We start from the raw sequence: 27,827 nt of genomic DNA, 5'->3' as shown, positions 1-27,827 counted from the left end.
GCCCCAGAAGCCTGCTGAGACTGGAGACAGGGAGGCAGGGGAGCTGGGTCCTTCTCCAGGAATCCCAGCTATTCTTGGCCGGCTAGAGGGAGCTCCTGGAATGCTTCGTGTGTGGCCAGGACAACGGGGCCATTGTGAGCACCGGGGCTCTGCCAGTCTGCAGAGGCCCCCAGCGCCTGCAGCAGCCGGACCTCCAGAGAGGCCCCTGTCGTCCTGCGGCCACACAGGGTTCTCCATCTGGCCTGGAGGGTGAGTGGGCGATGGACATTTTGCTTTTTGAAGAGAGCAGCAGGCCTTCTCTCCCCATCTCAGCACACTGGGATATACACTGGGCCCGGATAAGACAAAGGAGAACATGTTGCCCCTTCCCCAGCATCCACGCCCACCTGCTTTCACTGGACACTGGTCCAAGGAAGCTGCTCCCCTGCTCCAGGTCCACTGGCTGAGGGCACCTCTTTATTCCAACCCTCCCCCGCCAAAAAAAAGAACAGGGCCCAGCAGGTCTGCATTGGTCTCCTTGTTCTGGGTCCTGACTCCTGAGGATTGAGACTCAGGTACCCAAACCACACAAGCTTCCTGCAGGCAGGGCCTCTGATTAAATAAGACACAGTTCTCTAGGGACCAAGTCAGGAGGTCCTGAGGGGAAGGGACAGTCTGGGAAAGTGTCCCAACTTCTCCGCTGAGTTTGGCAACCTTCCTGGTTGTCCAGTGCTGTGGCCTTGGGGACAGAAACTGCACCTTTGGGGCAGAGACAAAATCCCCAAGGCCTGGGGAGGAATGAGTCCCTGGGGAAAGGGCCATGGGCTCTGGGACCCTTTTTAGCTTCTCATTGAGTTGATCCCACAATGGTCAATGTCTTGGGACTTCCCTGGTGGTCCAGTGGTTAAGACTCCGCAGTTCTCCTGCAGTGCGAAAGGGTTTTGGGAAATGAGATCCCGAATGCAATGTCTTGACAGCACAAACACATCCTCCAGGGAACAAACGCAGACCACCTTTCTTGCCTGGGCTTCTGCGGGGAGGCTCAGAGGCTTGTCTGCCCTTGGGGCAGGGGACACACATTGGCCATGAAGGCACTCACTAAGAGGTGGGAGGTGTCTTCAGAACAGGGCGCCCCCTGAGTTGGCGTGCCAGCACCCCATCCAGGGCAGCTCTGTGGCCCAGCGGCCTGAGGTGGTTGTCTGGAGTTTAGCCTGGTCCAGGCGCCAGTAGCGGTCATCTCTGAAGAAGATGATGGAGCCGTCGGGCCTGGGCAGGGCGCCACTGACCTCCTCGGGGACACCGCCCCAGTCCTGCAGGCCTCGGGGGTAGTAGGGCTCCACTTGCAGCCCTCCTCGGGCCAGCACGTAGTAGCGAGTGCCTTTGAAGAGGATGAGGCGGCGCAGAGGAGGGAAGAAGAAGGCAGCATCGGGGTGGCGAGGCAGGCCCCCCTCCCGGCACAGCTGTGGGGAGCCCCACACCGGCTTGGGGCCCCGGAACCTCCAGCATCGACTCCCTGTGGGATGTTGGAAGAGCCAGGGTGAGTTGGTGGCTCTCGTCCTCTGGTTCTGTACCCCACCCCTGTCCCTCCACGCCCCTACTCCCCATCAAATTGGAGCCCCAGGTGGTTAGTATGCAAAACAGATCAGTGATAAACCGCAGAGGAGGAACTGCTGTGGCCTCAACTTCCAGCAGGTGTCAGCAGAGGGCCGGGAGTGCTGAAGGACCCTCCCCACCGCTGCCGGGAAGCACGCCCCCTCCCGGGTGAGTAAGGACTTCCGGCAAGGCCAAGGGCTTTCTCCAAGGTCATTACTACCAACAGTTCTGTAAGGGCTGGGGTTTTTGTTTCGATCACTACAGTATCCCAACACCTCCAACCCAGTGTGCAGAAGGCACTCAGGATTGGTCGAACCAATGAATAAACACTTTTCTCATGTCATATACTGCACATTCCTCAGACATTATGTCCTTTTAATCCTCCTTTCCCAACAAGGCTGAGGGATTCTCTTCCCCATTCAACAAATTCAAGCTCCAAGAGCGGTGCTGGAGAAGACTCTTGAGAGTCCCTTGGACTGCAAGGAGATCCATCCAGTCCATCCTAATGGAAATCAGTCCGAATATTCACTGGAAGGACTGATGCTGAAACTGAAGCTCCAATACTTTGGCCACCTGATGCGAGGAGCTGACTCATCGGAAAAGACCCTGATGCTGGGAAATATCGAGGGCAGGAGAAGCGGATGACAGAAGAGGAGATGGTTGGATGGCATCACCTACTCAATGGACATGAGTTTGAGCAAACTCTGGGGGATAGTGAAGGACAGGGAAGCCTGGCGGGCTGCAGTCCATGGGGTCACAAACAGCTGGACATGACTTGGCTACTGAACAACAATGAGTTAAGTGACAGGCCCAGCCTCACACAGCTAGGCTTCTACAGAAGGTTCATTCTTGTGCTGTATTGCAGAGGTCAGAGCTGTCCTCTGCCTCCCTCGTCTCTGAAACGCTTCCACCCTCTCTCCTGGGACAACCTTGGCACCTGTGCCTCCCAATCCATCACTAGAGGAATCTCCTCGACGAGTTCCTGGGGCCGCAGGTTCAGATGGCAATCGAGACTCCTTCCCTCTTTTGACCTTGGGTAGATTCCTCCCCCTCTAGGACTTAATTTTCTCCTCTGCCCCAGGGTTGGTACCTTTGAAGAAGTAGAAGTCTCCATCCTCCAATGACACGGCTGCAGCCTCGATGTGGGGGGGCAGCCCCGCCCACCTTTCCCGCAGTGGGCGGGGCTCTGAGACGTTGCCGTCGGCTGTCACCTCCCAGAACTGGTTCTCTTGAAAAACGTACAGGCGCTGTTGTCCGTCTGCCCCGAGCCAAGAGAGAGTTGAGCAGTGACCGTCAGCCTCTGGAAGGAAGGTGCTTCCCTAGAGCCCAGTTTCCCAAACTGATGAGAGCGGACCCAGCAGAGAGGATGCCGTGTGCACAGCTGGGACAGAAGGGAAAGTGCAGGAGGGAGCAGGGTTTTGCTTGGCGTGGGCTTGCTACCCTGAGGAATGCTTGTGACTTGGGATTTCTGGATTTTATAATTGCCACCCTCCCAACCTTGTACTTCAGTTCCGGAGATCCCTGGAGATGCTGGGGGGAGGAAAGAAGAAAGCGAGGCACCGGTGGGACCATCTTACCTACAGTGATGGCATCGAAGGAAGAATGGCAATATTTAGGACCTCGGGTTTCCGGGCGCCTTCCCTGGAGTCTGAGGGGGTCCCAGGCCTCAAAGTCAGTGAACAGCTTTCCCGGCAGCTGGATGGCCACTGAGCCCCCCTGGGGCTTCCCTTGGTAGGGGGAGGAGGAGGAGGGAAGCAGGAAAGAACACACACTGGTTGGGGGAGGTGTTGAGAGCTCAAGACCTCCCCCTTGGTTCATTTCATTATCTGACAGGTGCAGGGAAGGAGAGCGGGGGGGGGGGGGGTGGGGGGGGTGGGGTGGGTGGTGCGGGTTAAGAGTTGTTGGTTGTTGGTGTTGAGTCCTGGACAATGCAGATAGTAGGAGTGCAGAGTTCAGGGGCCCAGGCTGTGATGATGACAGCAGTGATAATTACATCACTGCACTTCACTTGTGAGAATGAGGCAGAGTTCGACAAGCTTAGAATTTGGCCTTCGTTCCTGAATCCTGGTCTGCACCTTCCTAGCTGTGTGACCTTGGACAAGTTATCTAAACTTTCTGAGCCCCATTCTCTTCATTTGTGGATAAAAAGATACTTACTTCTTGGGTGTGTAAGTGTCTGGCCTATGGTAGACACTCATGAAATATCAGCTGCTATTATTATGCTTGTGTAGATTTCTTGGGCTTCAAAGCATGTTCATAGGCACTAGAACAACAGCCCTGTGGGGGTAAGCTGTGGCTGCTGCTACTAAGTCGCGTCAGTCGTGTCCGACTCTGGGCGACCCCACAGACGGCAGCCCACCAGGCTCCCCCGTCCCTGGAATTCTCCAGGCAAGAACACTGGAGTGGGTTGCCATTTCCTTCTCCAATGCATGAAAGTGAAAAGTGAAAGTGAAGTCGCAGAGCCTAAATTATTCCCCCCTCCTTTTTTTTAAGGTAAAATTGAGGATTCTAACAGAGGAAATGCTTTGCCCATGAGCAACTGCTAGTCTGATATGAAATGGAGACTTGATCCCACGGATCCTGGCCCTGTCCACTGCCCCCATGAATTCAGGGACGCAGCCCCCCAGGCCGAGGCAGGCCTTTGGTCCAGATAAGTCTCCGGGCAGGAGCAGGAGTCAGTTCATTCTCGGGAAGACCTTGTCTAAGTCCACCGCCAGGCAGAGACCCAGGCTCAGGGGCGAGGGGCCGGGGGGTTGGGTGGGAAGAGTGGACATCAACGTCCTGGAGGCAAAAGTTTCGAAAAGAGCCACTGGAGCTGGGAGCAGGAATAATGGGGGTGGGGTGGGGTGTTGGTGGAGGCGTATGAGAGGAACTGCGCGGCCCGGGGGTTGGGCAGGAACAGACAATTGGAACGCAGAGGAGAGCTGTGCCCAGGAATGGGTCGGGATGCTAGAGACCCGGCGCAGGGAGGCAGCGGAGCGGGAGATGAGGTTTTTCTTTGAGGGGAGCCTGAAGCTGCAGATCGGAAAGGACCAGGGATGGGGAAGCAAGTTTCCTGCGCTTAGGAGGGGGGAATCCTATTTGAAGAGCCGGCGTCCGAGCCTTGGGGGTCCGGGGCGGGTGAGGGGTAGGGGCGCAGGGGCGTGCGCGCCGCAGGGTCTCACCATACAGGCTCTGCACGGCCAGCACGTCGTCCCAGCTGAGCAGCGCGTCGCGGCCCAGCCTCTTGTAGTAGGGCGCCATGAGCGCGCGCGGCGCGGCCGAGTGGGTCAGGCCGAGCGTGTGGCCGATCTCGTGCGCCAGCACCACAAACAGGTTGCGGCCGCGCCGGCGGCTCAGGGACCAGCGCTCGTCTTGGTCGAAGTGCGCTTCCCCGCGGCGGGGTAGGAAGGCGTGCGCCAGGGCGCCCCCTGCAGGCGGCGAGGCGGGTCAGGGGCGGCCGGCGGCTCCGACCCCCGCCCCCGCCGCGCACTGCCCCCGCGCAAACGCCGCTGGCGTGGGTGTGGGGGCTTTTCTGATGGGTGATTTCCCTCCTAATTGAGTCTGGCAGAGGCGGAAGTGTGGACCAACGAACAGATGACTAGGCTGTGAGTCTGGACGCCTCGGAGGCAGCGTGGTGTGCAAAGAGCATGGGGCCAAACTGCCCGGCTTGCAGTCCTGGTTTTAACCACTTATCCTAGCTGCCGTGACCTGGGCAGATAGCTTAAGGCCTTTGTGTCTTAGCTTTTAGATCCGAGAAATGAGAATGTTGACTAAGAGAGTCGATCCTCGTGGGGCTGTTCTGAAGATTAAAAAGGGATGTATGTACAGCCCATATGGTTTCCCAGGTGGTGCTAAAGTACCCGCCTGCCAATGCGGGAGACCTAAAAGACATGGGTTCGATTTCTGGGCGGGGAAGATCACCTGGAGAAGGGCATGGCAACCCACTCCAGTGTTCTTGCCTGGAGAATCCCCATGGACAGAGGAGCCTGAAGGACTACATTCCATGGGGTCGCAAAGAGTCAGACACGACTGAGCACACCACACAGTGCATGTGTATGTCACATGTAATACTTAGAGCCAGCTGTGGGTAATAACTACTACTTATTTTCGAAGAGATCTAGGATTAGGGATCAGTGGTTACCCCAGAAGGGGGCGTAATGAGACTTCTGGGGTATTGGTAATGTTGTTTCTTCATCTGGGTGCTGGGTGTGTTTATGGGGAGGTATAGGCTTCTTTCGGAGAAGGCAATGGCAAGCCACTCCAGTACTATTGCCTAGAAAATCTCATGGATGGAGGAGCCTGGTAGGCTGCAGTCCGTGGGGTCGCTAAGGGTCGGACACGACTGAGCGACTTCACTTTCACTTTTCACTTTCCACTTTCACACATTGGAGAAGGAAATGGCAACCCACTCCAGTGTTCTTGCCTGGAGAATCCCAGGGACGGGGGAGCCTGGTGGGCTTCCGTCTATGGGGTCGCACAGAGTCGGACACGACTGAAGTGACTTAGCAGCAGCAGCATAGGCTTCTTTGGACATGAGTTTGAGTGAACTCCGGGAGTTGGTGATGGACAGGGAGGCCTGGCGTGCTGTGATTCATGGGGTCGCAAAGAGTTGGACAGGACTGAGCGACTGAACTGAACTGATAGGCTTCTTTATTAAGAAGTATATATAGGGGAATTCCCTGGCAGTCCACTGGTTAGGATTTGATTCCTGTCAGAGAACTAAGGTAACTAAGAGCCTGCATGCCCCTGAGTGCAGCCAAAAAATAAAAGAAAAATTAAAGAAAAACAATACTTGCGTTCATTTATTCTTGCCTTCCCTCTGCCAGGGCCCTCTGTGGGTCTCTGCTTCCCTGCTTGTAATAGGCGTGAGCAGAGGTAGATGGGCTGGATCAGTCATTCTCAAGCTTATAGCAGGGCCCAGATGCAGTTTTGTAGTTTCTAGAGCCCTACCCCTTCAGAATTCACTTTCTCCAAGGGTCAGCAAACAGTACTGCAATGATGCTGGCTTAGAAGCCCATTGAAAGTCCTTCTGACATGGCCTTCTTGGAACCCAGGCCAGCAGGGACTCCCAACAATGAGTTAAGGGAGGCCTCCCAACAAAAGTTGGGAGGTTGCCATTAGAGGGAACCTCCTGGGGCATGGAGAGCTGCCTTGAGGAGGAGTGTGTGTGTGTGCGCGCGCGCGCGCATGGGCACGGGCACGTGCTAAGTCGTGTCTGATTCTTTGTTACCCTATGGACTGTAGCCCGCCAGGCTCCTCTGTCCATGGGATTCTCCAGGCAAGAACACTGGAGTGGGTTGCCATGCCCTCCTCCAGGGAATCTTCCTGGCAGGGATCAAACCCACGTCTCTTATAGCTCCTGGATTGGCAGGTGGGTTTTTTTTACCTCTAGTGCCAACTGGGAAGCCAAAGTAGGAGGGATACTTGCTTCTAATTTTGAACATGCCTCAAGTTGTTCTGAGCCACATAAGCCCTTACTGTGTAACCCTCACCATGATCCTGGAAGACAGATGGGCAGGTTTCAAAGGGAGAAGACATAAACTCAAACGAACACCAGTTTCAAATCAGAGAGCTGACTCCCAGTCCATTGCTGTCTTAGCAACCAGGCTCTACCTGGGTACGGCTATCAGCGTCTCATGGCGATATTATGGGTGAAGGGAGTTACATGCAAGCACATGTGAGTGGTACATGTGGATTCTTGTAAAGCCTGGATTTCTCCCAGTCCTACCCTGAGTCCCAGGAGCAGGGCTTTGAAGTGGGTTTTGCTCAGAGTGGGCTTGATGGAAAGTAGGAGGGTGCAGGGGAGGTAGGGGCCCAAGCTCCCAGGCCACACAAGGGCTTAAGTCCTGAAGGGGTCTAATGAGGTCTCCTTGCCTCCCTAGTGGAGAGGAGATACACAGATAACCTGTATTCAGGTCATGAAGGCCAGTGCTGGGCAGACCGGGATGAGGGCAGTTTATAACTAAAGGGCAGTAAGCCTTTAGTTTGGGGGCCAAACAGAAGAGTCTGGGCTGTGAGTGTATGAAGCAGTTGGCATGGAGGGGATAGAATGTCCCTTGCCCTGCATCAGTGACTGAGCAGTGGATGCTGGGAGAGCAGGGGTGGGGCTGTGGTGGCCTCCACGTGTTTTTAGAGCCTTGGCCTGAGGGAACATCCACTCCTGGAGAACGAGAGAGGCACCGGCCTGACAAGAGGCAGAGTATGGAGGACAGGGCCCCAGGAGGCTCTCCCAGTAGAGATAATACTCCTCAGAGTTTGCAAAACACTTTCCATGCAGAACATCATGTGACCAACCCTTCAGCCATGTGGTACCTGAGAGAGTAGGGACCATGTTCCCATTCTACAGGTGGGAAGACTGAGGGTTCCCTGGAGGGGGCTGCAGCCTGGCCAAGCCTAAGGGAGGAGGGAACCCTCCACTGCCTTCTCTCCAGATTGCCTCTCCCAGTTGGGGGTTTCCCTCCTGCCCTGTAGGAGAGAGGCTCGGTGTCAGCACCTGGGCCATCGAAGGCGTTGCTCAGCCCGTCGTTGTGGTCCCCTTGGAAGAAAGCAAGGCGGATGTCAGCGGGGCCTGTGGCTGGGGCCTCCCAGAACTCCAGCGCCGAGACGTTGCCCCACAGCTGGAAGGCAGCACGCACGGCCCCCCGGACCGCGGGCTCGGGCAGGTGCTGGGGCCAGTTCACCAGGCGGTAGGAGAGATGCCGTTTGTACCACTTGCTGCCTGCCACCCAGAGAGGCTGCGTCAGTCACAGCTAATGCAGAGCCTGGGGCTGGCCCTGGGGACCCTTTGGATGGGGAGATGGGCCCTTCTCCGGGAAGACCCTGAACTGGTGAAGGAGACACAGCCTTGGCCCCGGGAAGCCCCCCGTTGGTGGAGACGCTGCTCTCAGACTGACCAAGCGACCCTTATCCTGCACAGTCCCTAGTCCAGTGGCTTGGCCTGGGGAGGTCTCCGTGTGATGGGGGATGTGGAGCCTCGACTCAGGAAGGGTCCCCAACCCCAAGGACTGCCGAGTCTGGGGTCACCTTCTGCAGCGTCTGGACTAAGCCTGAAAACCGAGCCACACCTCTTGCTCGTAGAACATCCCAGCCCCTGCCTACCACGTGGGGGTGGAGGAAGGGGGTCCATAGGGGCCGCAGGCGCGACTCCCCTCCCCCTTCCTCTCCCCCACCCCCACTCTCCCGCTGTCTCCCCTTTTCCGTGGCCCCGGGCCTGCCGCTGACAAGAGACCACAAGGCCCATTTATTTCAGGCCCTTCTCTGACCCCCGGCCCTCCCCCCTCACTTCCTCAGGGACTCTGCAGAGCTCTGAGGTGAAAACAAATAAGAACAAAGGGTGTGTTTTGTCACTGACCGAGACAAATTTTTCCATTTCTACTCAGCGAAGAGTTCCTATTCCTTTGCCCCAAACTGCAGTTCCTCCCCTAAGCCAGAGACTCTGGCCTCTTGCCTGAGTCCCCAGTCAACCAAGTCCCTCTGCAGCTCATTGGGCACCCAGGAGCAGGGTGCTCAGAAGGTCCAGCTCCCGGAGTTTTTCATGGGCTATTTCTGAGTCCTGCAAGCTCAGGGACTAAGATTGTGACTCCCAAGAAGACTCTCAGCCCAGAGGCAGGCCTCCTGGGAGTGCACAAGAAGCACGTTGTCTTAATCACGCTGTCTTTTGGGTCTCAGTGTTCTGCTCTAGTGGTAAAGAACGCGCCTGCCAATGCAGGAGACGTAAGAGATGCGGATTTGATCCCTAGGTCAGGAAGATCCCCTGGAGGAGGGCACAGCAACCCACTCCAATACCCTTGCTTGGAGAATCCCATGGACAGAGGAGCCTGGCGGGCTATAGTCCTTGGGGTCGCAAAGACTAAGTGACTTAGCACTCACACCTGTCCCAGATGGACCAGACCTCCTGGAGCATGCTGACGAGTGGGCAGGACAGGCCAAACTGTGTTGGAGGACAGCCCCCTCTCTCCTTGGAGGGGGGACCAGGTGAAGGCGCAGACCTCCTGTCCTTTTGTCCTGGGGCTGTCCTTGCCTGAAGCAGGTAGAAGGCGTGAAGTCATGGGTGTTTGGCCATCTCCTTATCCATCTCTCTGCTCTGTTTTGCAGAGATGGACCAGGAGGAAGGGACTCAGAATGAGTGAGTAGGGACTCCCGTTCAACCAGGAATCAAGACTCTGCCCTCCCCACGCAGGGGGCACGGGTTTGATCCCCGGTTGGGGAACTAAGATCCTGAATGTGGCACGGCATGGCCAAAAAACAACAAACAAAACAGAAAAAAATAACGATAAAACCTCTCAAAAAAAGAAAAAAAAAGAGTGAGTAGTGGAGCTTGGCCCTAAGCCCAGGCCTGACACTGATAAGCAGGCACACTGGCTAAGACTCAAGGCTTATAAATTTGCCTAAACATCGCTTCTTTGCATCACAGCAGGGGCCCTGCAAGAGCTGAAATTCTCCTGAATTCTCGGGAGAGCAGAAGAGCTGAGCGCCCTTTCCCTCTTCTCCACCACTCCACACCCCATGGTAGGGGGGAGGGACTGTCCCCTTCCTCTCCCCCACCCCCTTTTTGCAGCAAGGGGAGTCCCTCACTCCGTGGGCCAGAAGTGGGGAGGCTAGGAAGGACAAACAGAAATGGGAATTGAGAGAAAATGACCAATTGTCCCAAGGAGCAGAGCTGCAGGAGGGGCAGGGGAGCAAGAAGCCACCGGGCCAGCAGCCTGAACCTTCACCCGCTGTCTTCTTCTAGGTGTGTGTCCTCGGAGCAGGCTGGCCACTTTGGATCACCATCCCAAACTCCTGGCCAGGCAGGGTTGGTTTCCATGGCAACCCTCAGGCCACCAGTCGCACCTAGCATCACACCCCCTACGCCTTTGCCACAAAATCCAAAAAGGAGGAGGGAGGGAAAAAGAGATGGGGAAGGGCAGAGAGCTAGACTCCTTGCCTGGGAGCACCTTGAAGTTCTGATTCCCAACAGGGAACGGATACTATGGAGAGAACACGGGTGAACATCCCAGTGCCTCTGCTTACAGCCTCGAATATCAAATTATTTGAATCTTGCCAAGCCTAAGCTTCTTTACTTGCAAAGTGGGGTTGGTAAGGCTCACCTCCTGGTAAAAGTGGAAAAGCAAATGTAAAAGCAACACGAAGCTGCCTGGCATGTGGCGGGCGCTCGGTCAGTATCCCCGCTCCTTCCTATTATACCCCAGACACACCCCTGGGGCCCTCACCTGCATCAGCTCCGGGAGGTTTCCGGAGCATGAAAATCAGGCCTGTAGGCACAGAGGGGACTGGGTGCTTGGAATGAGGTTGCTGGATTCAGCAAAAGGAAAATATGGAACATCTAGTTCCATGTGAACTTTGGATAAACAGCAAATACCTTTCTTTTTAGTATAAGTATGTGAAAACAAAACAATTACTTGTTGCTCATCTGAACTTCAAATTTAAATGGGCATCCTGTGTTTTATCTGGCAACCCTGGAGCCCAGCTTCATCAGTACAGCATTCATCCACATCATGGAAAGTCACTGGCCACATCATTTTTTATGCGCCTACCCATATTCTGGGGTTTTTCACATCTGGTGATCACTTAATCCTCCCAATAACAAGAAGCCTTGGCTACTGTGTGGCTCTGGGAGAGCTGCCCAAGCTCTTGGTCCCTCCTTTTCCCCATCTGTAAACTGAGGGTGATAAGGGGACCCATCTCATACGGTTGTTATTGAATAAAATGACTTAATCCATGTAGAACCATCCTTGGCACATCATCAAGGCTCAGAAGCCCACCAGGCTCCTCTCTCCATGGAATTCTCCAGGCAAGAATACTGGAGTGGGTTGCCATCTCCTTCTTCAGGGTAACTTCCTAACCCAGGGATCCAACCCAGGTCTCTTGTATTACAGGCAGATTCTCTACTGTCTGAGCCACCAGGGAAGCCCATTAATTATTACATTTTCTTTCCTAAGGCATAGGAAGTGCTCAGTGCCCGCCACACTCACAGCTCCATTCTAGGGAATGTCTTCCCACCCAGGAGGTAAAGGAAGTCAAGCTGCTGTGGTGCATGTTATGAACCAGAGGGAAATTAATTCTCTGTCTAGTCTGGCCACTGCTGTCTGGACAGAGGGGGACAGTGTCAGGCAATGAGATGAAGAAGGAGGTGCCTGGATTGATGTTCAAAAGGAATGCTCCAGGAGTTTTTACAATAGCCAAGACATGGAAGCAACCTAAATGTCCATTGACAGAGGAATGGATAAAGAAGGTGTACATATACATGATGGACTATTATTCAGCCACTAATAAAAATGAAATAATGTCATTTGCAGCAACACGGATGGACCTAGAGATTGTCATACCGAGTGAAGTAACTCAGACAGAGGAGGAGAATGATCATATGGCATCCCTTATATGTAGATCTAAAAAGAAATGATACAAATGAATTGACAAAACAGAGAGACAACAAACTTACAGTTGCTGCAGAGAAAGATGGGGGGATGAGATAGTTAGGGAGTTTGGGATGGACATGGACACACTGGGGCTTCCCCTGTGGCTCAGATGGTAAAGAGTCCACCAGCAATGAGGGAGATCCCTGGGTTGGGAAGATCCCCTTGAGAAGGGAAAGGCTACCTACTCCAGTATTCTGGCCTAGAGAATTCATGGACTGTATAGTCCATGGGGTCGCAGAGTCGGACACGACGGAGCGACTCTCACTTTCACTTTGTTTCATGGACACACTGCTGTGTTTAAGATGGATAACCAACAAGGATGTACTGCATAGCAAAGGCAACTCTGCTCAGTGTTACAAGGCAGCCTGGGTGGGAGGGGAGTTTGGGGGAGAATGGATACATGCATATGTATGTCTGAGTCCCTTTGCATGTATGGCAGAGTCCCTTCTCTGTTCACCTGAAACTATCACAACATTATTATTCGGCTATACTCCAATACAAGATAAAAAGTTAAAAAAAAAAAAGAATGCTTCAAATTGGATAGTGAGAAATGGACTCCATCAGTTCCTCCCTTGGGGCATGAGAAGATGAGATGCTTGCCTGGAGGCAGCATCCCTGTGCTCAGGTCGTGTCCTGAGTGCCCAGGAGGCATCGCTTCAGTTCCCTGGGACACCAGCTCTAGCCTGGACGAGTCGCTATTGAGACTGTCTGGGGCCCCATTTTCCACTGTATTCTCACAAGTCCCTTCCCCTTGGTAATCAGGGCCTCTCCTTTACAGATGTTTCAGGTGAGGAAACAGAGCCAAGTGACACAGCCCAGGTCACACAACTAAACCCAGAGCCCCAGATCCATCCAGGGATGCTGCTGCAGCTCACACTGCTCCCCCATTCTGCCTCATCCCTCCCCTCTGCTGTCCAGAAGCATGGGGGGCTGCAGAACATGCTGACTCCAAGGACATCTTGACCGCAGAGTCCGGACCCCCACCGCTCCTCTCTGTTCTACCAGGAATGCATTCGGGCAGTACTGGGGACCCGGAGGGGCCGCACGTGTGGATGCAGTGGAGCTGGATTGGCAAACACCTGGAAACACCCATCTTCCAACAGCTGAGGGGAACGGCCCAGTTTCCTTACAAATCAGCTAAGAAATAAAAACAAACAGCATGCCTTCTGTTCTGTTCCTAACGGGTATTGTCAGCCAAAGTCATTCCTGCAAATTAAAAGAGGCAATGGCCCTAAGTGCTCATAGTAAAATTAATAATAGACAACAAACTGAGAACCTGACTGAGCAAGCTCGTCTTGTTAGAAATCTTGAAAACTGCAAAAAACTGATCAGAGAAAGTTAGACTTAGTACAGACAAGACGTTAAAATTACACACTGTCAAACTTGTTACTGATGAAGAATTGACAAGAACCAAATCTTCTTCACAAATCTTAGATCTGTAACATCTGATCCTGGAAGACTGGATTTGGACAAAGAAGGAGAAAGTGGAGGGGGAAAAAGAAGGGAAGAAAAATTCTAAAACTACACAAAGAGAAGTACAATCGCAACTTTGACGTGAAAATGTGTAAAATAGACAAATTCAAAGAGTCAGGAAGGAGCCTGATCAGTGTTACCAACAGCTGGGGGGCAGGGGAATGTTACAGACTGCTTCCGTGTTGGGATGGGGTTTCTTCTTGAGGTGATGGAAATGTTCTGAAATGAGATTGTGGCAATTGTTGCACAATGCTGTGAATATACTAAAAATCACTGAATTGTTCACTTTAAGTGGGTAAATTGTATGGTACATGAATTGTATTTTCATAATGCTGTAAAAAAAAAAAAGTACCATGGCCAACATAAAACTGATCAATGAATCACATCTTTGGTGAATAATTCTTATGAAAAAAGAATGGATTCAGATGAAAACTACTTCAGTCAAATATAAAAGAAAACGGCGATGGTTTAACTGCCATACACAGTAAATTGATGAAGGAATTAAGTGGGCTTGATGTGGTTTGCTCTGGAAAATACCTGCACAATGAAAGTTCATCAATGCAGGCATCATTCTGGTTTAAATGTCTGTGTTCACAAACATGAGCTTTGGGTTGAGAGGTCCCAGTTGCCCTCCCTAAGGAAGAGAGGTTATCGACAGAGCCTGATCCAAGGTTGAGAAGTATTCTTCTGGCTACTGGGGAATTCCAACCCACCTAGATTTTAACAGTACTCACCTTGCCTTGCAAAGCGTTTCTTACGCCTCATTTTGGCCCAGCGTCCAGCAAAGAGGGCACTGACTCTCTCTGTCCAAGGCATCTGGCTGTCAGTATCTGCCACCCCACAACGGGGCCGCGTCATCTGATGTAGGGTGGCGGGGTCCAGCACCCCACTGACGGGCAGCTGGGACACCCACTGGAACTCCCTGTTAGGAGGAATTGAGATAAAGGACTACAGCGGGGAGGCTGGCTGGTGCAGGGGAAGGCAGGGAACTTCCCTGGAGATAGCAGACGGTGGGGGACAGGGAAGGGAGCCATGAGCACGATCTCCTGGGCACAGGTGGGAGACCAGCCTTCTAGGAGGAAAGCAGAGGTGACCCAAGCTTTGCCCGCCAGCATCACCAAGTCTTCCACGTCCCTCTGCCTTACCTGATGGCATTACTGAATCGCATGGAAGAAGGACTACTGGGGCCCTGGTCACTGAGATATCCGTACTTCTCCAGGAATGCCTGGGGGAGAGATGAACATCAGCTTTCCCCACAGTGTAGCACCCTTTCCCCTTCCTGAGTCTCCCAGGGTCCATGGCACAGACTTCATATCTAGGTTCATCCTCATTCCTAACCGAGTCTATGAGCTATAGCAGAAAGAATCCTGGCATCAGAGTCAGAACCTGGACTCAGTTCCTGGCCACCACTGATGAGCTGGATATAGTTCATTTTTAATTAATTGATTAAAACAATTTATTGTTTATTTATTTGGCGGCACTGGGTCTTAGCTACAACACACAAGATCTTTAGTTGCCACCTATGAACTCTTAGTTTCAGCATGTGGGATCTGGTTCTCTGACCAGGGATCAAACCCAGGCCCCCTGCACTGGAGCACAGAGTCTTACCCACTGGACCACCAGGGATGTCCATGGATATAGTTCTTAGAGGCCAGTGGAGAGAAGTATGTGACTCACTGCCTATACCTATCACCAGTCCAACCCCTCAGGCGAATGCAGCACTGGGCTTCCTGTTTGCCCTTCTCGTGGATAAAGTCCCATCAATGGATTAAAAAAAAAAATGCCACCTCAGCTCCTGAATTCTTATATAGACACATCGACTCTTCATTTCATCCCTCTTTGCTATGCTACCTATCCAGATACAATTTTCTGTCTTTCTTGTTCTCTTTGCTGTATTTCTTATTCTCTGACCAGGGATCAAACCCAGGCCCCCTGCACTGGAGCACAGAGTCTTACCCACTGGACCACCAGGGATGTCCATGGATATAGTTCTTAGAGGCCAGTGGAGAGAAGTATGTGACTCACTGCCTATACCTATCACCAGTCCAGCCCCTCAGGCGAATGCAGCACTGGGCTTCCTGTTTGCACTTCTCATGGATTAAGTCCCATCAATGGATTAAAAAAAAAAATGCCACCTCAGCTCCTGAATTCTTATATAGACACATCGACTCTTCATTTCATCCCTCTTTGCTATGCTACCTATCCAGATACAATTTTCTGTCTTTCTTGTTCTCTTTGCTGTATTTCTTAACTCAGATCAACTCCAATCATAGCCGTTGCTTCAAGGAAAAGGTACAAGCTGGGAACAAAACCACACTAAGTAAGCAGCCCCTAGACCTTTGCAGGTATCCCGCCTCCTGTTTGTGGATTTCATTACCTCGATCTCCAGCAACCTCTGCATCCTCTGCTCAATACAGCCCTGTTCCCTAAGGAACCCTTGTTCTAGGCAGACTCTTTCCAAGTCCATTTTATTGTTTTTCTGTGCTAATTTATTGGTATTTCAGCACTATTGTTTCCCTCTTTCTCTTTGCATGTTGGTGGTGGTTTAGTCTCTAATTCGAGTCCGAGTGACCCCATGGACTGTAGCCCGCCAGGCTCCTCTGTCCTTGGGATTTCCCAGGCAAGAATACTGGAGTGGGTTGCCATTTTCTCCTCCAGTCTCTTTGCATAGGTACACTGTTTGGGGTTGCACCTTGGATTAAAGGAGCTCTAGGGGGAGGTGATGGAATTCCATTTGAGCTATTTCAAATCCTGAAAGATGATGCTGTGAAAGTGCTGCACACAATATGCCAGCAAATTTGGAAAACTCAGCAGTGGGCACAGGACTGGAAAAGGTCAGTCTTCATTCCAATCCCAAAGAAAGGCAATGCCAAAGAATGCTCCAACTACCGCACAATTGCACTCATCTCACACGCTAGTAAAGTCATGCTCAAAATTCTCCAAGCCAGGCTTCAGCAATATGTGAACCGTGAACTCCCAGATGTTCAAGCAGGTTTTATAAAAGGCAGAGGCACCAGAGATCAAATTGCCAATATCTGCTGGATCATGGAGAAAGCAAGAGAGTTCCAGAAAAACATCTATTTCTGCTTTATTGACTATGCCAAAGCCTTTGACTGTGTGGATCACAATAAATTGTGGAAAATTCTGAAAGAGATGGGAATACCAGAGCACCTGACCTGCCTCTTGAGAAACCTGTATGCAGGTAAGGAAGCAACAGTTAGAACTGGACATGAAACAACAGACTGGTTCAAAATAGGAAAAGGAGTACATCAAAGTTGTATATTGTCACCCTGCTTATTTAACTTATATGCAGCAGACATCATGAGGAACGCTGGGCTGGAAGAAGTACAAGCTGGAATCAAGATTGCTGGGAGAAATATGAATAACTTCAGATATGCAGATGACACCACCCTTATGGCAGAAAGTGAAGAGGAACTAAAAAGCGTCTTGATGAAAGTGAAAGTGGAGAGTGAAAAGGTTGGCTTGAAGCTCAACATTCAGAAAACAAAGATCATGGCATCTGGTCCCATCACTTCATGGGAAACAATGGAAGCAGTATCAGACTTTAGTTTTTTGGGATCCAAAATCAGTGCAGATGCTGATTGCAGCCATGGAATTAAAAGACGCTCACTCCTTGGAAGGAAAGTTATGACCAACCTAGATAGCATATTAAAAAGCAGAGACATTACTTTGCCAACAAAGGTCCGTCTAGTCAAGGCTATGGTTTTTCCCGTGGTCATGTATGGATGTGAGAGTTGGATTGTAAAGAAAGCTGATTGCTGAAGACTTGATGCTTTTGAACTGTGGTGCTGGAGAAGACTCTTGAGAGTCCCTTGGACTGCAAGGAGATCCAACCAGTCCATTCTAAAGGAGATCAATCCTGGGTGGTCATTAGAAGGACTGATGCTAAAGCTGAAACTCCAATACTTTGGCCACCTCATGCGACGAGTTGACTCATGTGACGAGTTGACTCATGCGACGAGTTGACTCATGCGATGAGTTGACTCACTGGAAAAGACTCTGATGCTGGGAGGGATTGGGGGCAGGAGGAGAAGGGGACGACAGAGAATGAGATGGCTGGATGGCATCACCGACTCAATGGACATGAGTTTGAGTGAACTCCGGGAGTTGGTGATGGACAGGGAGGCCTGGCGTGCTGAAATTCATGGGGTCGCACAGTCAGACATGACTGAGCGACTGTACTGAGGGGCTTAATCTGGAAGACTCTTTATGGCTCAAACTAGTGTGGCATTATAGAATAACCTCTGGGCTTGGAATCAAGAATCTGTTCCCCACCATGGCTCTGCCGAGTGTGGCCAGGGACCTCTCTGAGCCTCCATTTCTTCACCCACAGTGTGAGAACAGAAATAACTCTACTGGAGTCTCAGAAGGATTAAATACAGCAGTGTCCATCTAGCATAGTTGTCTGGTATACAGTGAACACGCAATACACAGTTGATCTGGCTGATCGACCTTAGTGGGGAAATCAACAAGAGACTTTCGGAAGGCAACCCCTCTATGAGACAGGAAGTGCTTTGAACAAGGCAATTGTGCCTCTGTTAATCAGGCCCTCTATCTCAGACTTGTCTCATGCCAGCCAGGTGCCTGGTTGTCTTCCGTGCCTTTTCCCTCTCTCTTGGGGAGGGTGGACAGAGTGGCTTTCTACAGGAAGCCAGGGAAGAATTAATGTTTCCTTCGAAGTGGTTTTGCTGAGTGAGTGACCTGGGAGAGACTGAGTCACACGCTAACAGGGTGGCACTCCCTGTGTTCCTCCCTCCAAACCCACCCAGCCCTTATCAGGGAGTTGGCTCTGGTTCTGGAACTACGAAGCCTTGGACAGAGCGGGAGGAGGAGGGGAAGTGGACTAGCGGCGTCTCCTGTTTCCTGGCTGGGCTGCCAGCGCCTGGTACTTCTGGCAGGCAAGGTGGGTGGAGGGCAGGATGGGGCTGCAGGCTTTTGCAGGGGTCTATCAGAGGGGAAGTCCTGGGCTGCCTGTTCTTTGGGAATCTGTGGGTTGCAAGGCAGAGCTGAATTTCCAGCAGGCAGAGCGCGCAAGTATCCAGGACACCAGCCAAGAGACACCAAAAGAATGAGTAAAAGAAATGTTAAGAATCTGACACTTTGTATTTCCATAAAAGTACCGAAATGTTACAATGGGGATTCTCAGGATTTCAGAACTCCCTTATAGTTACTCTGTGTTTAGTATGCATGCGTGCTCAGTCGCTTCAGTCGTGGCCCACTCTTTGCAATCCCATGGATGGTAGCCCGCCGGGCTCCCCTGTCTGTGGGATTCTCCAGGCAAGACTACTGGAGTGGGTTGCTATTTCCTCCTCCAGGGGTGTTTAATATGCACATGTTTTAAAATATTTTAGTTACAGGCTGCTGCTGCTGCTGCTGCTAAGTCACTTCAGTCGTGTCCGACTCTGTGTGACCCCATAGACGGAAGCCCACCAGGCTCCCCTGTCCCCGGGATTCTCCAGGCAAGAACATTGGAGTGGGTTGCCATTTCCTTCTCCAATGTGTGAAAGTGAAAAGTGAAAGTGAAGTCGCTCAGTCATGTCCGACCCTCAGCGACCCCACGGACTGCAGCCTACCAGGCTCCTCCATCCATGGGGTTTTCTAGGCAATAGTACTGGAGTGGCTACTGAGTGTCCTCAAGTTCTGTCGAGTGGAGGGAGGCCCACATCTCAGGGTGAGGAGGAGGCAGGGCTGAGATGCCCTCTGCTCCTGAAGGCCTCCCTCACCCCGTTCTGTGTGCTCCTTTTGCCCTGCCTCAGTTTTCCTCCTGCAAAGCTGAGAGAAACTCCCCTCTCTGCCTGGGAAAAGGAGCAGGGGTGCAGGGCCGGAGGGGCTTCCCAGGTGGCGCTAAAGAACCTGCCTGCCAATGCAGGAGACATAAGAGAAGCAGCTTCCATCCCTGGCTCAGAAACATGCCCTGGAGGAAGGCATGGCAACCCACTCCAGCATTCTTGCCTGGAGAATCCCATGGACAGAGGAGCCTGGCGGGCTACAGTCCATGGGGTCACAGAGAGTCAGACACGACTGAAGCGACTTAGCATGCACACACATAAGTGACAGCATGGCCGAGAGACCCCAGGAGAAAAGGTAGGCTTGGGGGGCTGTGCTGTGCGCTCTCGGTTCTCCCTGAGCTGCACCTGGGATCACCCCATCCCCCTTCACGGAGGCCATGCCCCAGTGCTCCTCTCCTCCTCGCGGTTCAACCATCAGGTTTTCTCTCTGCCCTGTCCTCACCCCGTCATGTCCCCCATGGAGCCCAGGGCTGGAGCTGTAGGAAGAGGAAGCTGGAGGGCTGTGTGCCTCCATGATTCACCCTCTCAGGTCTCAAAGTTTGTGCCAGCCTGCCTCACCCACTTACTCAGGGCTGGGGCCGCTTCCCTGGGGAGTCGCCTCCGTAAAGCCCTGGGAGTGGCTATGATGTCTGAGAAAAAGGAAAATGGTTCTCCCCGGACCCAGAAAGCTGAGAGGGGTCAGAATTCGAGGGGTTCGAGTCCTTCATCTGTCTTGACTTGTCCTGGGAGGGTGTGTAGAGCCCAGCCCACCCAGTGCCTGAAGGAAGGGGAAGTTCTGGCCATTTCTGAGCAGGGCAAGACTAGCAGTGAGTTGTAGCAAATGAATCCCAGAGCTCTGAGTCATGAGCCGGGCAGGGCAAGGGCCCTGGACTGAGCACTTGAACTTTACTCCTGGTGCTGCGGAGAACTGTGTGTCCTTAAGCAAGTCCTGTGCCTCTCTGGTCTCAGTTTCCTCTTCAACAAAACAAGGGGGTTGCAAGACCTCCCTGGTGGTCCAGTGGCTAAGACTCCATGCTCCCAAAGCAGGGGGCCTGGGTTGGATCCCTGGTCAGGAAACCAGACCCCACACGATGCAACCAAGTGCGGCCAAATAAATGTATATTAAAAGAAATAAAGTGAGGGGGTTGGATTAGAGCTAAGATCTACGCCAGTTCCTTCTATTATTGTAGTCTTGCTCTGCAACTGATTAGCTGTGTGAACTATATGACAGTTACTTACCCTGTCTGTGCCCCCAAATATAAAATGGGGTTAGAAATACTGCCTTATGCTTTTCACAGAAGCATTGTGAAAATCCAGTAAGAGGAAGCTTTGGGAAGGTTTTATGATAGTTGCGTCATTAAAAATGTTATTTTCCCCTTTACAGACACGGAACTTTATTGCTGGAAGGGACCTTTGGTAGATGAGTTGAGGAGGGACCAGCCATCAGTTCTCATGTCCACAGAGTGGCCGGGACATCTTCCATATCAAAGAATTGCAAGGACTTCTCTGGTGGCCCACTGGTTAAGAATCTGGCTGACAATGCAGGGGACACCGGTTTGATCCCTGGTCAGGGAACTAAGATCCCATGTGCCGCGGAGCAGCTAAGCCTGTGAGCCACAACTACTGAGCCCGAATGCCACAAATAGAGAAAAGTCTGCTCGGCAACGAAAGACCCAGCAGGCTGCAACGAAGATCCCGTGTGTGGCAGCTAAGACCCGATACAGCCAAAGAAATAAACAATTTAAAAAAGAATTGCAGCAGCAAATATGAAACAAAGAACTTGGAAAATTGCAAAATGTCAAGCTCATGAAGAAACCACACTGCTTTACCTCTGATCTTTTCCTTCTCATGTTTCCTTTTGATTTTAATCTTTCTATAGTGATTATGTGATTGTGCTTATCACCCAATACATCTGTAGCCCTATTAGCTAAGTCAAGATGCAGGGGGTGATGGCTGATGTTCTGTCTTGGCCTGCATGCTAAGGTGCTTCAGTCGTGTCTGACTCTTTGTGACCTTACAGACTATAGACTGCCAGGCTCCTCTGTCCATGGGATTCTCCAGGCAAGAATATTGGAGTGCGTTGCCACGCCCTCCTCCAGCAGATCTTCCCAACTCAAGAATCAAACCTGTGTCTCTCCTGTCTCCTGCACCAGCAAGCAGGTTCTTTCCCCCTAGAGCCTCTGGGAAACCCAAGCCCTCTCTTGGCACATCCCATGAATAAACATATTTTCTGGTCATCAGGAGCACAGGGAGCTCTTGCCTATTGCAAAGTTTTCAGGGCATCTCACTTTCCTTGAGCGTCACAATTACCTCGCAAGAACATAGGCAGGACAGGTGTTGTTACTCCCATTCTAAAAATGAGAAAATTAAGTCTCAAGGGAGTACAGTGTCTCATATGCTGTGTTGTGCTTAGTCACTCAGTCGTGTCTGACTCTTTGAAACCCCCTGGACTATAGGCCCTCCAGGCTCTTCTGTCCATGGGGATTCTCCAGGCAAGAATACTGGAGTGGCTTGCCATGTCCTCCTCCAGGGGATCTTTCCAACCCAGGGACTGAACCCAGGTCTCCCACATTGCAGGCGGATTCTTTACCAGCTGAGCCACCAGGGAAGCCCACAGGGTCTCATACTTGAATCCAAATTCTCGAAAACCTATCCCAGGAAGTCTTATTTCACATTTAAACAAGTGACTCAGATGCTTTAAAACTGAAGGACCAGGGTCCAGCCTGCTCTGGCCCGTGGGAGACAGCCCTCAGATTAAAAAAGGTAAAACTGGGGTCGTTTCTAGCTAGATTCCTTCTCTCTCCTCTCCTCAGAGGGAAGAGGCTGCTTAGGCAGGGAACTCCAGCTTTTAAGAAAGAGGCTGGGATCACATCTCCCATGACATCCAAAGGGGCCATCTGACAAGCCACAGGTATTCTACATCACTCAAGTGTGTTCTTCACGAAGACAAACATCTGCTTCCAGAATTCATTGCTTTTGCTCTGACTTCTGGAACCTACTGAAGGCATCAGGGCAGTGGGACCAGCTTGGCCCTGTTCCTTTATTTTGGGTGAAGACCTCCCCTTCTCTTCTGATGCCCTTCCTCTAATCCTCCTTTCCCTTGTCCCTGGTTCAATATTCACAAAGTTCTGTCTGGGTATAACCTAGATGTCTCTTACCGTAATCCCCATGCTTTCTTTCACTTTCCATCCTTAAGGAAGTTGGAAAACATTAGCTGCCCACTCTCCAGCGAGATCTCATCTTGTAGTTTTTTCTAATGTCAAATAACAGGACTGTACAGAGCCACGGCCCTCACTGGATGTGGGGTTAAGTTTAAGGCAGAAAATAATGTCCCAACTTGGGAACTTCCCTGGTGTCCGGTGGCTAAGACTCCACACTCCCAGTGCAGAGGGCCTGGGTTTGATCCCTGGATGAGGAATTAAGATCCTGAATGCAACTAAGACCTGCCACAGCCAGATAAATATAAAAGTATTAAAACAAAGAATGCACTAACGAAAGTTGTGTTTAGGAAGAGTTGTCCAATAGTCTCTCTCTTGTGCGTCCCTGCTTCCACCATCCAGCTTTCACTAGGTGTCTTGTTTTTTTCAGACTTGACAACTGCTTTTCCATCAACTCTTGGTCCTCTGAGACCCTGCAGAGCCTCTTGTGCCCCCTGTGAGTCACAGAGCAGAGCTCTTGGGAACGGCTTCCACACCCGGGCTTCTGACTCACATGAAGTCAGGCGAATGGCTCTGGGGTATGAGAAACAGACACTGCATCTGGGGGCGGATATTCTACAGAAGCGCCAAAGTCTCCCCGGAGAGACAAATTACCCAGCTCCCTGTTGCACCCGCGCACTGGGAGTAGATACACAGATACGGAGGGCAGGTCCTGGACACACTGCCTGGTTGTTCTAAAGAAAGTCCAAGCAATGCATGGTAGACAGACAGATCCCTTGGGACAGTCTGTGCTGCCCGAGAACAGGACAGGGCCTGGCTGGGAACGGGAGGGGGGCCGGGGTGGTGATGTCATTCATTAACTCTCGTCTGGCAACTCAGCCCTGGTTTTTCCTAAGTGGGCAACAATGACCTCATTCACAATGCAGCTTTGTAAGCAGTCAGACCCCTCCCAGGCAAAGCCCACTCCGGAAAACCCTTGATTTTATTTCTTTGTCTGCACACAGGGGACACACAGAGCCATGCATGCCGGGCATGAGAATATACACAGGACTTCCCTGGTGGTCCAGTGGTTAAGAATCTGCCTGCCAATGCAGTGGACACGGGTTCCATCCCTGGCCCAGGATGAACCCACCTGCTGCGGGGCAACTAAAACTGCCCACAAATACTGAAGCCTGGATGCCCTAGGGCCTGTGTTCTAGAACAAGAGAAGCCACTGCAATGAGAGGCTCTGGCACTGCAAATAGAGAGCAGGCCCAATCACTGAAACTAGAGAAAGCCCATGCAGCAAGGAAGACCCGGTACAGCCAAAAATTTTAAATTAAAAAAAAATGCACACAGAGACATCCAGATGGATAGACATGGCCATAGGAATATGAAACACACACACATACACGCAGAGGCACAGGCATACAAACACACCAAAGTTAAAGAAGGTTAGTGCTGGAGAGAACCTTAAAAGTCACTTCAGAAATGTAACTCCTTCGTTTTACAGAAAAGGAATCTGCAGAGTGGAGAAGGGACGCGACAAGCTCAAGATCACACGGCTTGTTTCCGCTGTGCCTCTCCTTCCATCTCCAGAACTTTGACCTTTGCCTATGAGCTCAGCAGGACTGCTGGGCTTTGTTTGGGATCTGGCTCCCTGCACTGCAGTCAGGGAACTGAACCTGAGCAGGGAGCTGGGTGATCAGGACGTTCCCTTTGGGCGGGTTCCTGTCTGTGGATGGCTGTATTTCCCTAAATGATCACAACACCTCCCATTCCCATGCTCTGCTTACGATGTGACTGCAACACCCCTCCCACCAATTGTGGGATTCAGTTCCCTCCCCTCCACCTGGGGCTTGGGGCTCCAGTCAATGGAGCAGAGCAGAAGTGATGCTATGGGAACTTCCTTGGTGGTCCAGTGGATAAGACCCTGTGCTCCCAACGCAGGGGGCCTGGGGTTCAGTCCCCAGTCGGAGAACTAAGATCCCACATACAAAGCCCATGTGCCACAAGTTCTGAGCCTGGGTGCCCTAGTGCACCACAACTAGAGAAGCCCACACACTGCAACGCAGAGCTTGCACACTGCAAGGAAGACCCAGCGCAGCCAAAGTAAATAATAAAGTCTTTAACGAAAAGAAGTGATGCCATGCAACTTCTTAGTCTAGGTCACAAAGACATATACCTTCTGCTTCTCTTACTCTTCTCTCTCTCTCAACACTCAGCCTGGAGACCCCACCACCATGTTTGGAGGTAACCCAAACTAGCCCACAAGCAGAGACCATGTGGATAGGCCCACATGGAGAGGAACTGAGGCCCCCAGCTGACAGCAAGCAGCAACTGCCAGACAGGTGAGTAAGCAGCCTTCAGATGGTTCCATCTCCAGACACTGCAGAGCACAGACAAGCTGCCCCGACGGGGCTTGTTTGAAATTCTAACCCACAGTAGCTATGAACACAATAAATGGTTCTTTTACTTCCCTGAAATGTGAAGTAATCTGTAACGTAGCTATTAGTAACTGTAGTACCATCTCTTAGGAATTATAGCCTTGTTGTCAAATGCTGAAAATAGTTGCCTCACGTATTTTGTCCTGTGTTACTGCTCTAGGAGACCTAGTCACCAAACCAGGACTTTAATTTGAAGTTCTGTTTCCCTGGTGGCTCAGATGGTAAAGAATCTGCTTGCAGTGCAGGAGATCTGGGTTTGATCCCTGGGTCAGGAATATCCCCTGGAGAAGGGAGCGGCAACCCACTCCAGTATTCTTGTGGAACAGGCATTACTAACCCCATTATACAGAAAAGAAAACTGATGCTTATAGAGGTTAAATAATTTACCTGTGGTTTTTTGTACATAGGTCTGTCTGACACTGAAGCCCATGCAATTGATCATATACAGAAACACATATAGACATACCAACATGATGCAATTTGCATATATATTTATGCATATAGGGACCACACCTATTGCACATTTCCAGAGTTCTTCATGTTTTTAAAAATATCGCTTGTTCTCAGAGGTAACAAAAAAATCTCCTTCCTTCAATTATGTTAAACAGACGGAAAGAGACTGAGTCTGCTAGATATTATGTTTCCCAAGCACACCCCAAGATGAAATTCTCTCCATCTGGGGCCACCACAGCCACGGGCAGCAGAGATACAGTCTCTATTCTCCTGCCAAGGATTGTCTGGGACCTGGACTTGGGAGGAGGTGGGGTGGACTCTTAACAAGACTTGGCTTGGTCCATGGAAGCCTTCTCCTGGGGTCAGAAGGACTCTGCACTTGATGTTGTAAGACATGAAAGTTAGAGAACAAAGTGATTCTCGGATGTGCAAAAGTAGAGAGCACAGAGCAAGAGACCAGTGCTTAGAAGGGGAGGGAGTGAAGGAGTTGGAGAGAGGACCCTCAAGGAAGCAGGGCCATTTCCAAATATTTCAGAGCAGTGATGGGAGCCGGCTGGTGGAAGGCAGAGCGGTTCAGAGGTGGCCCTCCTCATTCTGCAGGCTTCTTACATTTGGAGATTCTCCCTCTTCTAGGGGAGGGGAGTGGGGATACTGAGAAGCTTGTATCTGGCAGTTTCAGGGCAGGAATGATGCTATTAGAGGAGTAAGAGTCTCAGGGCAGAGTGCTGGGCTCAGTCATTTAAAACTAACTTGGATCCCTACTCCTTAAAATAGCAGAGACGTCAGCTCTAATCCAAGGAAGAGATAAAAACACAGACAGAGATGCTTCTATGGGGAAGAAAGAAATGAAACTGGTATATATTATTACAGTCACCTTTATCTAGACGATAGATGCCCCCAATTCATCTCTACCTCCACTTCACAAAAAGTTCCCCTTGTGCCACCTACACCAAGCAGTTGAGTCCAAGGGAGGAAAAATGAGATGAGAAATCTTTACGGGTCACTCCCGCCCCGCCACCCACCTTTCTCAAGTTCAGTCCTGAAGCATTGTTTAAAGCTCCTTAGAAACAACTCAAGAGTATGCTACCCTTGGGGCTTCCCTGGTGGCTCAGGGGTAAAGAATCTGCCTGCCCAGGCAGGTGGCATGGGTTCCATCACTGATCCAGGAAGATCCCTCATGCATGGGAACCAACAGCGCTCTAGCGCCTGGGAACCGCGCAACTGCTGAAGCCCCCCTCACTTCTCCGCTCTCTAGATCCTGTGCTCAGCAACAGGAGAAGCCAAGGCAATCAGGAGAAGCCGGCACACAACTAGAGAATAGCCCCGCTCCCCAAAACTAGGGAGAAGCCCGGCTCAGCAAGGAAAACCCAGGGAAAGAAGACCCAGCCAAAACCAAACAAATAAAAAATTATTATTATTATTTTAAAAAAGAATATGCTACTTTGGGGAATTCCGCCATGGTCCAGTGGTTAGGACTCCATGCCTTCATTGTCAAGGGCCGAGGTTCAACCCTTAGTTGAGGAACTTAGATCCCACATGCCGGGCAAAGAAAAAAAAAACGAGAGTGTGTTCCTCTTACCCAATTTTGAGATGGGAAACTAGTTCTGAGCTTGGGCGCTCACCGGCCTCAGCTGGTCAGCGGCAGCCCCGGCTCAGGGAGCCAGAGCTCTTCCCCGTGTCCCCGGTCGGGGCCAGCCAGTGGGACCCTCTCCCCACCAGTCTGGGAGTCTCAGGAGCGACTGACTCGGGAGGGCTCTGGGCGTCGGATGAATGAACTGCTAAGTCTCCCCAGCCTAGGCAGTGAGGGACAGTGGTTGCGCCCCAAACTAGGGGGTGGGAGTCCCCTCTCCCTCAGTTCTTGCCTGTCTATCCCATTTTATCGCTGACCCCTTCCCTGTGTCCTGGGAACCCGGTGTGGATCCGCGTGTCCGCGTGGTTCCAGCCCCGGCTTGGGGGCTCGGGATGGGATGGGAGGGAAGAGAATGCTGCCCCCTGCTCTTCGCGTGCAGGTGTGAAGGGTGTGGAGGACAAGGGAGGGTCACGCCGACGGTCAGCGCAGACGGGACGGCTGGGTGGCCCGACTGCAAAGTTCGGGCGGGTCCCCAGCGCGCGGACCCTCTCCGCCCGGCTCTCACCGCGTACCTCCGCCTCCCGGCGCAGCTCCCGGCCTATGCGCTGGGCGTCCAGGCCGCCCCACAGCAGCAGCGGCAGGACGCGGAGCAGCAGGCCGACCCTCGCGGCCATGTAGCCGCAGCCCCTGCGCGGGGCACCGGGCACGCGGCGCGGGGCAGCTGGCCGTCGGTCCGCCGCGACCGGGCCCCCGCGGCCGCTCCAGCGCTGCGCCGGCCCAGCGCCGAGGGGAAGGTCGTAGGGGCTCGCCTATGTCCCGGCTCCGAGCGCCGGGAGGTTCCTCCACGGCGCTTCGTCGCGAGCCGGCTTCGAGGTCGTGCAGCCCTGCAGCGCCTGCCCACGGATCCGAGGTCTCCGGCCCTGGAGGCGAGGGCTGAGGGAAGAGGGGCGGGACCCCGGCACTCAGGCCCCACCCAGCCGGCTCGC

General features: G+C 52.1%; 1 protein-coding gene across 1 annotated transcript; it reads right to left on the bottom strand.

The window, feature by feature from the left end:
- Window positions 1-504: 504 nt before the first annotated feature.
- Window positions 505-27,778, bottom strand: MMP28 (matrix metallopeptidase 28). Its single transcript, XM_055400865.2, has 8 exons — window positions 27,414-27,778; window positions 14,591-14,670; window positions 14,180-14,367; window positions 8,048-8,272; window positions 4,737-4,982; window positions 3,150-3,299; window positions 2,663-2,830; window positions 505-1,492 (listed from the first exon to the last, which is right to left on the bottom strand). Exons 1-8 carry the CDS (start codon window positions 27,513-27,515, stop codon window positions 1,098-1,100), a joined length of 1,554 nt encoding a protein of 517 aa, XP_055256840.2. The 5' UTR covers window positions 27,516-27,778; the 3' UTR covers window positions 505-1,097.
- Between the last annotated feature and the right edge of the window lie 49 nt (window positions 27,779-27,827).

Source organism: Moschus berezovskii, chromosome 20, assembly GCF_049115385.1.
Source record: "Moschus berezovskii isolate FMDL1 chromosome 20, NW_MosBer_1.0, whole genome shotgun sequence".
In the NCBI taxonomy this organism is placed as follows: domain Eukaryota; kingdom Metazoa; phylum Chordata; class Mammalia; order Artiodactyla; family Moschidae; genus Moschus; species Moschus berezovskii.
The sequence above is the reverse complement of the archived record's forward strand: the minus strand, read 5'-3'. Positions and strand labels throughout refer to the sequence as shown.